Below are 16,583 nucleotides of genomic sequence, written 5' to 3'. Positions count from 1 at the left end.
TCACAGAGCCTCCTTTCTTAAAAACAAGTAAACAAACAAACAAATCTTCTGGTGGTTTTCCATTGCCAGCAAAAGAAACTACAAGTTCTTTAGCAGGATTTTTAAGGCCCTACAAAATGACTCCAGTCTCCCCTTCTGATCTCATTTCCCAGCAGTGCTCCATCCCACCCGGCCCATCAAATGCTCTCATTCTATTCACCCAGATAATGCACTTAATGGTTTTTTTTTAAATGCATGTATTGTTTCTTGTGCATGGAACTCTCTTCCTTCCCACATTCTGCTTACCATCCTTCAATACACAATATTAAATGTCACATAGTATCTAACCTGGTTCCTTAAATTCCTAGTTCAATCTTCTGGGCTCCCACAATGTCCGATATTCATGGTTGCTGAGGGAAGGTTTGGGCCCTATGAAAACAATTTAGAGGGCCCTCTCAGGAAAGGTGAAGCAGCATACCACATTTACACGGGGTTTGTATTGATTACAACATAGAACAGACTCTGGATCCCATTCTGGACAGACAGGCCCTAGTGGTTTGTCCCAGCTTTCTTCCCTCTCATTGGCCCTGCTTATGATGGCACTATTATGGTCCTTATCACATGACACTGTAATATTTCTATCTTATTTCTTTAGAGTTCTGTCACCCTCCTACTAGATTATGAGGACAGTACTATGTTATATTCAATATTGTATTTGCATCACCTAGAATAGAGATTGGCCTGAAGTAGGTGCTTAATAAATATTTGTTTAATGACTATATAGACGGTTCCAACCAAATTCTATATTAAAGCCAAGCCAAGGTACTTTCCTGGACATGATGTTCTAATATTTTACTACTTTATCTGTGTGTGTGTGTGTGTGTGTGTGTGTGTGTGAGAGAGAGAGAGAGAGAGAGAGAGAGAGAGAGAGAGAGAGAGAGAGAATATGAATGAATGAGTATATAAATGAAAGGATTTTAAAAATAATGCTGGTGGTGCTGGTTGAAAGTGGAGTTCTAGGGACCTGTCTGTGAGGTGGGTTTTGTAAGGATCTTCCTAGTTCCCTTCAAATCACGATCATTTACAAGGCTAGCATCCTTGAGGCAAGGTTGCGACCTGAGTGAGAAAAGACCAAGGCAGCTAATTTATGTCTCTAAATCCCTAGATTTAGAGGGAGCATATTTAAGAGCTTATCCTCCCTGAAGGAATTTCCCCAAGGCAGATATTTAGACTCAATTTATACTTGGCGCAATAGAGGAAAATGGACATGACACTGATCATCGACTAAATACCACCCCATTGACTGCAGACTACAGGGACAGCAGTTGGATGGACATGTTGGTGACACAAGAAACCTGCAGGGGATGCTGACCTCCAAGGAAGCTCTTTCATGGGTCTTACGCCTAATCACTGTCAGAGGCATGAGGGGTGATTAAGTCTCCAACCAGAGCTGCTCTGCTGAGGGTGCTGAGACGCTCCAGGCTTTGGAAGTGCCTAACCTGTCTGGATCTCAAGGAGGTAGCTAGTATGAGAACAGGTTTGTTAAGCAAAATGCACCTAAAAAAACAAACAAATCCTGGTATATGTGCATTCATAAAATCAGCCTATAACCACCCTAAACCCCTGACCCTGACACAGGATGTATCGTTGAGGAAAAGCAAGTGAGATTTAGGAATACTGACTGAAATACCTCCTCTGCCCCACTGCTCACAACCCCCAACACACTGATCAGGCTCCGCACTTTCTTCTTCAAGGTCCATGGATGTACATTTTAATCTGCCTTTCACCTATACACAGATGCTAGATGCATACAGGACAGGCAATATGCATTGCCCGTCTCCTGGCATCACTCTAGGGACAGAGACTTTGCCTCTGGCTACCATGCATTCCCTTTCATTGACTCCTTCCAGATTAGCCTGTGGATGACCCAGAGTACTGTCTTTTCCTGACTGCTCCCCAACTTTTGGAAAAATACTCTTAAGCCCGGGACAGCACAATCTCTTAGCCCTTAATAATGTAGTAGGAACCATTTTCCTCCTGTCTCCACATTTCCACCTCTGCCCACAGAGAAGGGAACACCCACCAAACCAACATTTCTGTCCTGTGGGGAGTAGCCGAGGGAGGGAGCTCTCACCTTTAGCTCCACTTCCTTATTTACTCTTCCCAGGAAGGAAAAGTTGTTTATCTAATTGGGGAGATTACTATAAATCATACATTAAATGGACTGTGCTTCTTGATTGAACAAATTTAGCATCAGCAGTCACTATTTATTCTTTTCTGACATACCTCACCTCAAATTCTTTCTCTGTTTGGTAATCAACCCAGGACACTTCCCCATCCTCACCAAGGGATAGGTCTGTCATTCATTTTCTTCCCTTGCATTTTGGAGGTTGGAGATCATATTCTCCAGACCAATAATAAACTTGATTCTAAACTTTTATTCTTTAGTCCCTTGCATCTATTCTTAATTTGTAAAGATTTGGAGGGAAAGCAAAGTGATTAACTAATCTGCACCATACTTCTGTCAATAAGCAGCTTTCAAAAGCATTTAAAGTCTAGTCTACATTGCCACACCCTTTTCATGGTCCCAAAACGCACCTTATTTTACCTTCACCTCTACTGAAATTTACACACACATAGAGACACATACAGCCATCTCTGCCTGAGCATGAAAGACCCTGTGGTAGACAGATAGCTGTTCCCTAAAGATGCCCATGTCCTAATTCCTGGAACTTGTGAAAATGTGATGTTACATGACAAAGGGACTTTGCAGATGTGACTGACTTAAACATCCTGAGATAGAGAGATTATTCTGGATTACCCAAGTGGGCCCAATGTAACCACAGGGTCCTTATACATAAAATGGGGAGGCAGGAGAACCAGAGATTTGCCGATGCTGGGCTGCTGGCTTTGAAGATGAAGGAAGGATCCAGGGGCCCAGAAATGCAGGCAGCCTCTAAACGCTGGAAAAAGCAAAGAAAGGGACCATTTCCTCGGGTCTCCAGAAGGAATGCAGCATTGCTTCCACCTTGATTTTAGGCTCCTGAAACCCATTTTGGACTTTTGATTGCTAGAACTGTCAGATAATAAATTTATATTGTTTTAAGCCACGTAGCTTGTGGTAATTTGTTACAGCAGTAATGGGAAACTAATACAGACCTTACAGTCAGCCTGGAACTCAGTGAACAGTCTGCTCCAAGTTACCAAACTATTCCCTTCACCTGCCATTGGCATAAAGTAACAGTAGTGTGTTAGTTAAGTGCACAGGGTTCAATGGCAGGCAGACAGGGGTTCAAATATTGCCTTTTCCATTGTATTCATTAATGAATTCAACAAAGTATTGACTAAGCACCATTGTGTGCTAGACACTTCGAATATAATGGTGACCAAAAAACACTGTTGGATTGAAAAGAAGTCACTTGATTCCTGAGTCTCACTTATCTAAAACATGAATAATAATAATATACTTCTCTCTTGCTTAAGTAGGCAATGCATGTAAAGTACGTATCACAGTTCTCATTAAATAGTAGCTATTATTAAGTCTTCCGTCCTCTTGTTCTAAAAGACTATTTCTACAACCTAGGGGCAACAGCACATGATGTAAAGACTGTGAAACTTCAACAACAAAGACCATCCTACTGATACAAATACGCACACGTCCTTGCTAATAGACGTTGGCTAAGAGAAGGGAACTCTGTATTCCATGGCTTATCATCAAACCCAGAGCCAAGCTCACAGGCTCAAAGGTGTCCAGCTCTGCGATGATTGCATACCTGGTGATGCTATTCTCCCCCCCAAACCCTCTGACATGCAGCATTCACACTGGCTGAGGCTTCCAGTCTTGCAAGACCTTTAGGTGACGCCAGATGACTATTGGAACTGAGATGTGACACATGTGTTCTTGGGTAAGACAGTATCTATGATGCAGGTCAAAAAGATGCGAGAAGTACATCCTCAGGCCTTACTACTCACCTTGGCCCATGATGTTACCTACAGCAACATCTATGGACACAGGATTGACCCAATGATGGAAGCAAGCTGAAGCTGGTGGACTTTCTTGGACCATCAACAACAAACTTGTTTGCTCAGACCTTCTTCTGTACAGAACAGGCTTTACTTATTTTTTAAGTTTGTTTGGTTGCTTTTTTACATTCAATGGTAGCTTTAATCTGGAGGCCCAGGGTACCCTGTTTGGGATTCAGCAATCAAGGAACACAACTCTAGTAACAATAAACTTCTCATCATCCCTGTTCTCTTGTGGATCCAAATTTGGTTCCTAAAAGTTACCTTTTCATATCCTAACCTTCTAGAGTTATACCTTTTGAGTATGACTTCCACAAAACTCTCAATTTCCTGTTTTAATACCAGCACAGACATCCTTTTGTCTCTGATTTCCTTTGGTATCACCATCCTCAGGACTACCTTCTCCCATCCTTCACCTAGCCCACTCCTTTGGAGATAGACCATTCTAGGCAGGGCTGCAGCTGAGCAAGCTCTTAGTCTCACTGAGACATGAGTGGAAGAGCATCGATCTCTGCTCCCTCTCTTTTTTCTGACTGTGAGTAACAAGCTCCAAGTGCTGAGGCAGACAGAGGCTCCTCTCTAATCCACATGCTCATTTTCTGGCTTCCTGGCGATGCACTAGATCTCTTCTATGACCCTTCCCTAGAGGCCCCTAGTCTCTAGCAGTGCTTGACCTGAATATGTTTCTCCAGATTAGGCAATGACCTTCTCAACTGCAAAGTTGACTATCTCTGTGAAAATGACCTTTCAAGTTCATTTCTGAGTTCCTCTGAAAATATTTGTCATTAAAGATCCTTGCTGTTTCTGGGGACATGCTTTCATTTCTAGTTTACTAGAATCAGTGAGGCTGAGGGCAAAGCTTGCTGGAACTGGAAAACTTAAACGAATTACAAGCTATCACTACTCCCCTGCCCTCAGCCCAGGTCCCAAGTAAGTCCTTCTTGTCTAAGCCCCTCCCAGGAAGAGCTCCAAGCCCACCAATTCCAGCACTGCAAGCAATGTTTCCCACTTCTTCCCCACAAAGCTCTCAAATACATAGGTAGCCTGTCATCTTTGAGCTGAGCCAGGTGGCAGAACTGGTGACCCCCCTTCTTTGGCCCTTTCTGACACGAGGATCTCCCCAGTAGAAACTTGAATTTCCCTTTTGATAAGGGGCTTAAACAGCCAGCTACAAAGGATGGGGTATAGAGAAAGCTAGAAGGGAGGGTAATTCAGAAACTCACCTGGCCCATGCAACACTCTTAAAAAAAGAAGGATAAGGTGTATTAGTTTCCTAAGGCATATTCAAATGATGACGTTTTCAGGGGCCAGACTGCACTGCTCTAGCAGCACATTACAGGGATCAGTGATAATCGAAGGAACAGTAAACCAAGTCTCCATTTCCTGACCCTGCCTTAGTGGTTTCTCTGCATCTATGGGCTTTGGAGGGAACTGCAGTCTCTAGGTAGCCTGTCCAGGAGCACACATCTGGGTGCACATGGGCTCGGATTTTCAAGAGACATATGATCTCTGTTTTGGGGCACTGTTAGAGAAGAAATTCATTTATTATGTATCATGGTCCCAGCCCTGACGGCATTCTTTCTGCCCAGCGCTACCACTTCCGGGAGATTTGGTGTAGGAAAAACACGAACTAAAGGATGGAGGGAAAGAACTACATCAGAATCTTTATAGCTCACAGACATGTTTCATTTCAGAAAAACCAGGAAGTCTTCACTCTAGTTGTTTATTTCCATCCCATTAAAAATAGGAGATGCAGAGTGTTCTTCTAGGATATGAAGAAAGTCACAGATGGATGGATGGATGGATGAGCGAACACTTGAGCTTCATGGCTACGTGGAGGATTCTAATTCCCCTTCCACTTCATCTTGTTCCCTCCTCCTTCTAGGTCAGAACACATAACATGAGCTACGGAGAGAACTCTGAAAGACATGATGAGCTCCACACCCCCAGAAAGTAAAAGTGCATCTTGAAGGACTCACTTTCCTCATCCAGAGACCTCTGAGCCAAGCTGGCTCTCCTGGGCTGAGATGCAAGGTGAGAATGGAGGATGCTGACCAGAGGGAGCTGCCCCACCCACAGAGACCGCTGATCTCATTTTTTTTCCTAATAAGGATACGCACATACCTCCCAGGACTATCATTGCCATGACAACAGCTGACATTGAGGGTGAGCGGGTTAGTGGAACGGCATGCTTTCTAAATTCTCGAACAACGCCTGAGGCTGCACTCACTCATGAAGTGGAAAAATTCTTGTTGGCAGTTCTCCTAAATGGATTCCAAAAAACTTAAGGATCATGGCTTCTTTCTGGGGAAGAGTCAGAGATGGGAGTTTCCATGGAGGCCCTCCATGGGGAGTTGATTTTGTCACAGGGGTAAGAATCCCTAAGACAAATAAGAGCCCAAACCCCTCTTTAAAACCGGGATACATGAACTGTGTCCATTTTCCACAGAGCAAAGAGATATGACAAACCAGGGCAAAAACAGTCCCCAAGGACACAAAAAGACAGGTACTTAAAAAAAAAAAAAAATCTGTATAATAAAGCCTTTCCACAGAGACTACTCAGAACAACTCAGACCTATATTCTGAAGCTGAAGGATAGACTCATACCTTGAAAAATCATAAAAATAGCTACCATTTAGTAAACATGGTTCTCCAGGCTTTGTAATATGTGTGTACTATCTCATTTAATTCTTGCAACAACCTTATAAGGTAGACACTGCTTTTATCTCCATTTTATAGGGAAAGAAACTGGGAATCAGAAAAGCTGCGTAATGGTCCCAGGGATATACACCTGCTGAGTGGCAGAGCTAGAATCCAAAGAGCTGATCTGACCCAAAGCCTGAGCTCTTAGTGATTTCCTCCTTGACATGGGGAAAGGCTTCCTGCTTCTGCAAGAACCATAGCAGATGCTTCTTTGCATGGTTTCTGAGCCTCCAAAGATAGCAACCTTAGGAATATCTACTCCTGACTCCCTAGACCAGTTCTTAAACTTTAGGGTACACCAGGATCACAGGCAGGGCTGGTTAAAGCACAGATGTCCGGGCCCACCCTGAGAATTTCTGGTTCAGTAGGTATGGTTAGTGCCACTGCTCTGGACACCAGCCTTAGAGGACCACTGCCTAGTCACTCCCCACTAAGGTTCACTAACTAAGCCTCAGCGCCTTAGTTGCCTTACCTACCTAATTAATCTTTCACTGTCCAGTCCCGGATCCCCAGGGGTGTTGCTTGACAAGCTGTAAAGTTATTTTTGGCAGTGCTGTCTGTGTATTTGGGAATTCCCTGAGCTCTTCTGAAAATAGTGAATAGGTCTCACTCCAAAAATAATTTGACTGTTGCCTTCAGTAAGTCCTGAGATCCCATGAAATGTAGAAAGAGGAGCCTGGATGAACCAGTGGAAGATAGCAAAGCAGCCTGGTGTCCTGAAGTCCGGCAGCCTTTTATAACCTCTCAGAATTCCCTCTAGGAACGGGCACAAGAGGGCACTCATTAAAACCTCTTCAGAACATTCATATGGAGCAAGGTAGAGTTGTAAATGTGAAGGACTGGCCCTTTAATGCCCTTCTTCCCAAAACACATTCCTCCATCCGGAGAAGAGGCTGTTAACTGTATGTCCTGCATTTACTATTTAGCTCATTTTCTTTCTCTGCTCAGTCTCACAGGAAGCTGTCAAAGAAGCAAGAAGCTGGTAGTCCAGGTCTGCTTACACAGAAACGAGGCTGGAGAAAGAGGCCAGTAATCAGGATTAACGGATTTAATGCCTAACTTATTTATCTTGCAGGAAACATCACCTGGTGATGTCCCCATTAATCCCTTCAGAGCATGGCATCTTATCCTAGGCTTTTGTGAGCTGTGAAAATAAATGAAGTTTAGGGACAAAGCAAAGAATTCATCTTCAGAGGAAAAACAACTGCAAGGGACACTTATGAATGAGGATACTGCACAACAGGCCTCTCTTCCTTTATGCCCACGACTGCAGCTATTGTAGGGTTGGTATGAGAAGGTACTGGTTCATGAGAAGGACTCAGACACAAGTGTAAGAAGACTTGGGCACCAAGAGGAAGCCTTTTGGAAGCAACTGCACCTTCATCATGAAGCACTAAGGGAACAGAATCAATGAAAGGCAGGCTCTACTTGGGACTGGAAACAACCAAGTTTTCTGAAGTATTTTCCTTTTCTTTAGGCAGAACTAATAAATCCTCCACTTTTCATCTCTAAGAGGGCAGCTGAGAGATGACTGGACTGTATAGATGTCCAGATGATCCAGAAAACCTTAGAGGGTCTGTATCTGGGCTTAGAAGTAAGGGTTACTGAATCCTGGCCACCAGGTTATCAGCCAAGACCACCTCACAGATCATACAAAAGTATCCCAGCAAAAAAGGAGTAAAATGATCAGACATTTATTAATATTATATGTCAAGCACTATATTCAGCTCTTTCTGCTTTAGTTATCATGGCAACTCGATAAGACAGATGTTATTATTATACCCAATTTACAAATGGTGCAATTGATAAAATATGAATTTAAGCAATTTGCTTAACCCAGCAAGTAAGTTTGGAATTGTAATTCAATTCAGATCTGACTCCAAATCATAATCTTAATCTTTATGCATATTCCCTCCAGTGCAGAACATATTTTGAGTCCTAAAACCTAAAAGTACCAAAAAGACAGAGCAGAAGGCAGAGGAGCATCCCTTTAACTTCCTATCATTGGTACGGAGGTATGTTGAAAAGTATGGTTGGGTCACCCATGGAGTAATTGGCAGATGTAAGCTCTGTCCACCTCAGTCCATAAGGACTGTTGACTCATGAGTCATCGGCGAGGCACAGTCCTGGAGGGAAGGGATTATAGAAGAGGGGTTTAGACAGTAGGAAAGGGGAGCAATGGAGACTCCTTCCCTATCTTTTGTCAAAAAGATGGGTTCCTAACATTCTTTTGAATCTGAAGGAGAGACCTGGGCCAGCTGCAAATGAAATAATCAGTAGACAGTTCCTAGGAATATACACCAATCAGCATCATCAATGAAAGGGAGAATGTATTCAAAGTGAGTTCTTGGCTTACCAGACTGACCTACAAAGCCTCTAGGAGAACAAGAAAAACCCTGACATGAAGGCAGGATAGCAGGGCATGATTTTATGTGGCTGCTTTGATTGGATACTTCTCACCTTTCCAGATGCCTCCCCATCCTGCATGCTTGGCAGTCTAAACCCACTTACTCCTCCATCACTTCGTCACTCCATCATTGGCATTGGGGCTGCAGATTTGTCAATGAACTAATTTATGTTCTTCCCCTTGCCATCTGGCAATATTAGTCCTCTAATGAATTGCTTTAACTTGTGCATTTGTTTTTTGACAAATGTAACTTTTAGTTGAATTATGCAACATTCATAAATAGCAAATGCTGGCTGATTAGAATCAACGAAAGCCCTTAGAGTTGCCAGCAAAAATGGGCCCTTAGCTGCACATGTTACTTGGAGAGCCTAATCATTTGAAAGGCACCTGATTATTTTTGGAAAGTACTTTTTACACACACACACACTTATGTCCTCTGTTATGTATGTGTGTATGTATTTAAATTTGGATGGATTCGTGCAAGCCAGCCATGCTTTGAATATAAGTGCTAGACACACTTGGGTTTGAATCCTACTTCTGCTACTTGAAAACTATATGAACCTGGGTATGTTTCTTAACTTCTCTGTGTCTCTAGTTTCTCATCTATAAAATAGATATAATAAATTCCTTGCAAGATTGTCATGAGGAACAAATGAGATCACACATGTAAGGTGCTTGGCACAGTGGGTATGTCATGGCTCAATAATTCCTAACTATTATCATCATCATAATGTTCTATTCATGGAGGATTATGGTAGACACCATTTTCAGCCTCCACAATCCTTCCTTTCTGAAAACTGCCACAGGGATGAGCCTCCGAAGCTGTATTTTTCGATATGACACTGCTTTAGTGATTGGGCAAGAATAAGAAACTCAGGAAATGTGACTTGAAGCAATTTTTCTGTGCTCACCCAGCCACTGGGTTCTTGATTCAACCTGGCAGATTCTTTTTCCTGAAAGTTTGGGTTAGGAATTGGTCTTCTGAACTAAGAAACTGTGAGGCGGTCATGTTGGGCAACATGCATGTCAAGGCAATAAAGAGGTCAGTCTGCAGAATGATGTGGAGTGCGAAGGAAGCAGATCTGACTTTGACTGTCAGAAGTCAAAGAGGGAAATGTTAAAAAAAAAAAGTCAAAGAGGGTGGCGCCTTGGTTCTGATAACTTTCCACTTCCATGAGAAACACCATTCTATCTATCTATCTATCTATCTATCTATCTATCTATCTATCTATCTATCTATCTACCTACCTACCTATCTCCCTTTTGTTCACTACTTTGAGAGGATTTCCATTGTCTTTAACCAAAAGATCTTTGCTAACAGTGTTATCTCTCTGCATGAGGCCACAAAGTCTTTTCTGTGAAACTTGGAGAACCTAAGCACTTGAAAGTTACCTAGTTATTTTAGAATATAACTTTACACACACACACACATACACACACACACACACTTATATTATCTGTTTTGAACTCTTGAAGGACATTAAGTAGAAAATCAAAATAACCACGTATGTAAGGAAGTCATGCATGCAAGGAAAAGAAGAAAGGATAAAAAGAGAGCTGTTAACATTCCTGATCTTACAAAAACAGGTCATCTGATTGTTTTCCTGAGCCCAAGCAAGAAGGGAGAGACCCTGGGTCTTTACCTGGTGTTGCACTGGATACTGTTGGCCACTGCTGATCAGGCCCTCCTGGACCAGCCCGTAGAATGCCAGCCTCCTCCAGGTGCACAGAGCTGAGTAAACACATAGACCCAAACAATGGTCAGACCATAAATGCCTTTCCAGATCTCCTTCCACCCTTAGAAAATGTTTACATCTCTGGAGGAAGGGCTGCAGCTAACACATTCTACTCATGCTTGAACAGAAGCAATTACTGCTGAGCCGTCACCTTGCATAAACTGCAAAAACAGACTCACTGCCTGCTGTACCTTTCAGGCAATAAACATGTTTTATCTTTATGGCAACTTTGGTTTTCATTAATGCTGTGGTATTCATTTAATCTAACTGGAAGCCCATCAGAGGGCTAATGCCATTTTAACATCTCAGTGCTGAAGCAAATGAGGAGAACTTATTCTCAAAAGCCCCAAGTCTCTCTTGCTGGATCTCTTATTTCTGGATCCTCTATAGTAAGGGTATCCAAACTTTTTCAACGTTTTTCACCAAGGGCCATATGCGGTAAAATACACAAACAGCCGGGCCACTCACTCGAGGTAAAGTACGTATTGCCTCATCTGGTTTATTTAAGTAAACTAATATACTTTTGGAATTTGCTGCAGGCCAATTAAAAATGGATTGCGGGCCGCAGTTTGGACACCCCTGCTCTATAGCAAAGGAGAAAACACACAAAAATTATCTGCTGATAACTGTAGTATTATTCCGGTTTGGCTACTCAATTAATTTTAACCTTATTTTTGACCCACCCTACATTTTCTGGGACTAGAGGAAGCTTAACACCACCACGCATGGACTCCAGTTCAGAAGACATCAATTCAGCATGAAATATGGCAGAGAGTGAGACGTAAACTGGGAGACCGTTAGAGGCAAGTAGAGCTAGAACATAAACTACTCAAGGGTGGAGAGAACATCATAGTCATTTGTGTATATCTTATGCTAGCACATATTAGACCCTCAAATATCTATTGGATTAATTAAGGAAGGAAGGAAGAAATGAGACTTTAAGAGTAAATATCATCCAAGGAAACCTTCACCAAAATTAGAGGACTCTAGACATTGGTTCATCTTGCAAATTAAGTTACTAATGTAAAACGTATACTACCATCTGAATGGGGTTATATGAGGAAACAGAGCAGGCAAAATTGAATTATTGTGGGGGAGGGCCATCTATAAGTTCAGTATTCTCTTACTCTTTGGAAATTCAGTCATTAAGCTCTGCCCTATTGCTATTCTTCCCTTCTTGTATACCCTAGAATCTCCTCTTTTTTCCAAATATTAATATGCTTCACATGTTCCTGGATCCCATCAGCAAATTATATGGGTTCAATCAGATTAATTTTGAAGAGTAACTACCCTTGAACCAGCTCAACTCAAAACAGAATTTTCAAAGGAACAGTTACATGATGTTTAAGGCTGGAAAGGCCAAGAAGCCAAGCACATGCGTGAAAAAGATGAGTATTATTTAAGTTCACAACTCTAATACCAGTATATAATCAATGTATTACATTTTAAAGAATAAATTACATCTAGCTTCAATTTTTATTTCATTTCTTATCCTACTTAAATCTCGTAGTATCTTATTTAAAACCTGAATTAGGAGCACATTTGTCTTTTTTTTCCCCATTTGAAAATGGGATAAGGAAGTGATATGTTTTAGCACTTTATTTTAAATGTCGCTTTTAAGAGATATCTCATCACTTTGCTACTTTTCAAGTAAAGTACTAATTCAACTGGGAAAGATTTGGTACGGTAAACCACACTTTTTCCTATTGCGTGGCTCTGCCCCAGTAGCTCAGATGTCGGAAAAAGCATAGTTGGTCTCTAACATACATAAAAAATCTTTCTGATGCCTAGTATTCTGTCATCTGCATAAATGTTTCTGGCCTAAAATTATGACCCAGGTTCCTATGTGACATCCCACCAAGTCAACTATGATCTTCAGCTCTTCCCTTGTTACTTCTCATTCAGAAATAGCAGCTGTTATAATGATTTCTGCTCAATTTGTAATGTAATACTTGAAAACATGTTAATTTATTTTAATTGAATGCATTTTTATTGGACTAAAACTAATTTTTCATTTACTCAACACATATTTTGTAAGCTCTCTCTTCAGAACTTGATCTAGGTTTTGTGAAGATCAACTTAAGAGTTGTCCAGCTATTTTGAGGCGCTTAAGTTGGAAGTTTATTTCTTCTTTAAAACTAAATCCTTTGGTGGTAGTGATCATTAATTTCTTAGCCTTCTCCATTTGGTTTCCAAAGACATTCACAAATAATGAATCTTTTATTTGACCCCATGGGATGGATGCTAGATCAGCTCTGGGAATAATGGTAGTTAATCAATTACTGTCAAAGAGGCAAAGTAGAGAAAGCAAAATTATATTTAATCTGAGTCTTAGAGTAATGCTATTACTCTAGGTTAATTTAAAGTAAGCTAGATTTGGTCTCCAGATATTTAATAAAGGCCCTTCACGTGACTCATCCTCTGAAGAGCCCATGCCATTGATGGCCATATGATAACAACAAGATGGAAGATATAAGGAGACTCTAATAGGGGTGAACATGAACAAGAATAATTGTAATTATACTGGTTGATAGGCTATAACAGTCAAAGTTTGACAGAAAACCAAGGTAGACAACACATACATATACACAATGTACTCAAGTCCAAAAGCATCAGTATTAATTATAATTTTTAAGGGAGGGACAGAAATTATAGATAGAGAAGAGATGAAGGAACTTAGAATTACTTCCTTATAGAAATTCTGATTGAGAAAGTACATAGCAGCCTGTCTCTGTGATTTTAAAGGACTCTTATTTGGCAGCACTTGATAAGCATTTGGCACTGACCACTTCCAATGTTTCAAGGAATAGACACAGGGACAAAAATAATTGCATTCCCTTGGCAAAGTGTCTAAAGCTTCTTAGTTTTGACAGCTGCTTCCGGCCTACAGAAACATAGCTTATCTGAGCCATACAAAGTTCAAGATACTTCTGAGTGAAGGAAGGAGAGAAATACATACCTGTGCATTCCTGCTCTCAGGGAGGCAGAGTAACGCCAGTCAGGGTTGGGCTGTCGTGGCTGCAAAATCACAAAGGGAGTTTTTGTTACTATGGCCAAACAATGAGCTCCCAGTGATGATGTTAATTGATTACTTGTTTCTTAAGTATTTCCATGCATTTTAAAAAAGTATTCAAGGAGCCATTTTATGTGCAACTCTAATAAATTACACTTAGTTTCAATTTTTATTTCATTTCTTATCCTATTGAAATCTTACAATATCTTAATTAAAACCTGAATAGGAGCACATTCATCCTTTTTTTCTTATTTGAAAATGGGATAAGGAAGTGACATGTTTTAGTATTTTAATTTAAATGTCGTTTTAAAAGTACATCTCATCACTTTGGTACTTTTCAAGTAAAGCACTAATTCAACTGGGAAAGGGTTGATATGGTAAACCATACATATTGCACTTCAGAACACTAAATTAGCTTATCAGCACCCTTGCACAAGCAAAATATCATGGAAAACCAAATTTAATGATGCTGTGAGGACCAGCTTGGGCTTCGCCTTGCCCCAAACAGGTCTATGTTCTGAAAGCAGCACTGGGGAAGGGCTGTCTGTTTTGAGACAGGAAAAGCTTTCATTATTTTTGCCCTCACATGCCCTAAGGGACATCCCAATTTGGTATTCTAGCTATAACAAGGCACACAGCTATACGAGTTCTGCTGGTCTGGCTGGACTGCAGAGGACTGCAATCTGCTGCTGTCTTTGCAGACTGCAGCATGTTTGACCCAGGATGGATGTGCCCAGTCATAATGCCAGCAACTGATAACCATCTCTTCTGCTGATTGAAGAGGAATGAATGCTACAGAGAAGAAAACAAAGCACGATGGAGTTTGACCTTGTTTTGCTACATAATCCTCTTCATAAAATTGTATTTGTTCTTTGCTCTTCTGAGTGCTTTGCCTCCTCACTCAGTTATTGTTCACTAAGCTCTGATTGCTTCATAGGGAATAGCTGATACCCAAAAGGAACCTGACTCACTCTGCACCACATATGTGTTGAAAAGATCCGTTACAGTCAAGCTAAAGTGGAGGGAACAAAGAGGAAACTATGGGCACCTAAAGATTGCTTGGGGAGTTATGTGCTGAGTAGAAGCTACTCAGGAATCAATGGGGACAAAAATCAATGACCATCACTATCGTGTATCAAGTAGCAAAAATTTTATTATGAAAAACCTGTGATAGATGTTCCTCTTGATGTGTTTTCATGGGCAGAGATTAAAGTGGTCCTGTCACAAAAAAGCTGAGGTCTATTTGAGTGGAAAGATGAGGAAACAGCTTGTGTTCTATATTTCCCTCTGGATTATAACTATCATATTGGGCAGACACAAAGCAACCATAATACCAATAAACTATTTCAAAAGTCAATAATTCTTATTCTTATAGTTCACTCACGGGATGCACAATATTTCATAAACACGCTTCTTCATATCATCCAAAGAAGAAGTGATCAGCACCTCTCCAGACAGACTCTGGAACGGCTAAATGGTATTTAAAGACTTAGCCAAAGTCAAGGCCCACAAAAAGTTACAACTCTAGGATACTTTCCTTCAAATGTCCCCATACACTAACTGCCCTCTTTGGTCCCCTTCCACTCTGTTGGCAAGATCTGAATATTCAAGTTGTTCCATCCTTGGTTTTTAAATTCACAAAATACTATGGATATTCCATATAAAGTAGCATAAAACTACAAACAAAATGAATGGGTTCCCATTTTCTACCAGTTGTGTTAGAGGGAACAGAAGAGAACATATTTGCAAATCATTTTGTAAACGTGAAAATATGACTGAAATACTTTTTATAAATCATATCATCACCATCTCTCCCCTTCCCATTAGCAGCAGTAGTTTCAGCTTGTCAGCTGAAGAACCTTCCTTCAAGAAAGACGTTGACATCTGTTGAGTCAATGTTGCCAATTTTTCAATGATTGGGTAACATTCATGATGAAAATTGCTGCAACTTGATCTTTGGAATGAAATCATCAACCTCATTTTGCTGAATGGTACAGTTCTGGCAGGACTGACCAGGAAATTCAGTTCATTACGTAAACTCACTTCCTCAGTAACATTTAACTTATCATGCTTCTATTTTCTAGAATAGTCCATCAGCAATAAGATGCTTCTGAGATTCATTTGCCAGAATCATAGTTATGAGACATCTTATGGCAATAAGATCAGGCACGGGAAAGGTAAAGAAGAAAGTAATTAATGTTTTAAGTATCCACACAACACTTTATATATTGTACTGCATTTATCCTAACACGTTCTTTGTCAGACTATAAATTCTATAAAAGGGATATCTGTTTTATTCATAAAACATATGTATATCCTCAGATATTCACAATACATAGCTATGTCCTCAGAGCCTAGCAGGGTTCAGGTTATTGGTAGGTTTTTATAATGTTTTTGAATAAATGAACTATCATGCAAGGGCAACATTACTGTACTTAAATTGTAAAAATGAGAAATATGAGCTTTAGAGAGATTAAGTTACTTGCCTGATTGGTGGACTTGAGTGATAGTCATGTTTCCCTAATGTGAAAGTCTGTGTTTTAAATAAATTTACGTGGAATGACATATATTTTTCTTTTTTCCTTTTGAGTTTCCCAGATAGTGCTTTATTTTTAAATGATACAAAATTAAAAATAATAAAATGTACATGGGTTTCATCCAAAATTTGATTAAACTTGGAAAAATGCAAGTTGAAAGGCTGACTTCTGATACACCCGACACA

The 16,583-nt window shown here is 40.6% G+C and overlaps 1 protein-coding gene across 11 annotated transcripts in view; it reads right to left on the bottom strand.

The window, feature by feature from the left end:
- Nucleotides 1-16,583, bottom strand: part of LOC109451776 (protocadherin alpha-C2) — a 165,459-nt gene that overhangs the window by 16,766 nt on the left and 132,110 nt on the right. For all 11 annotated transcript variants that reach the window (XM_088798664.1, XM_088798662.1, XM_088798663.1 and 8 more), the window contains exons 2-3: nt 13,808-13,866; nt 10,756-10,844 (exon numbers count right to left, since the gene is read on the bottom strand). In XM_088798664.1, coding sequence (XP_088654790.1) covers nt 10,756-10,844; nt 13,808-13,866 — 148 coding nt within the window. The remainder of the gene's footprint in view (nt 1-10,755; nt 10,845-13,807; nt 13,867-16,583) is intronic.

The sequence above is a fragment of the Rhinolophus sinicus genome, chromosome 5 (genome assembly GCF_057876585.1).
Source record: "Rhinolophus sinicus isolate RSI-liver-muscle chromosome 5, RSI-T2T, whole genome shotgun sequence".
In the NCBI taxonomy this organism is placed as follows: Eukaryota; Metazoa; Chordata; class Mammalia; order Chiroptera; family Rhinolophidae; genus Rhinolophus; species Rhinolophus sinicus.
Note: the sequence above shows the minus strand (reverse complement) of the source record. Positions and strands in the feature narration are given on the sequence as shown.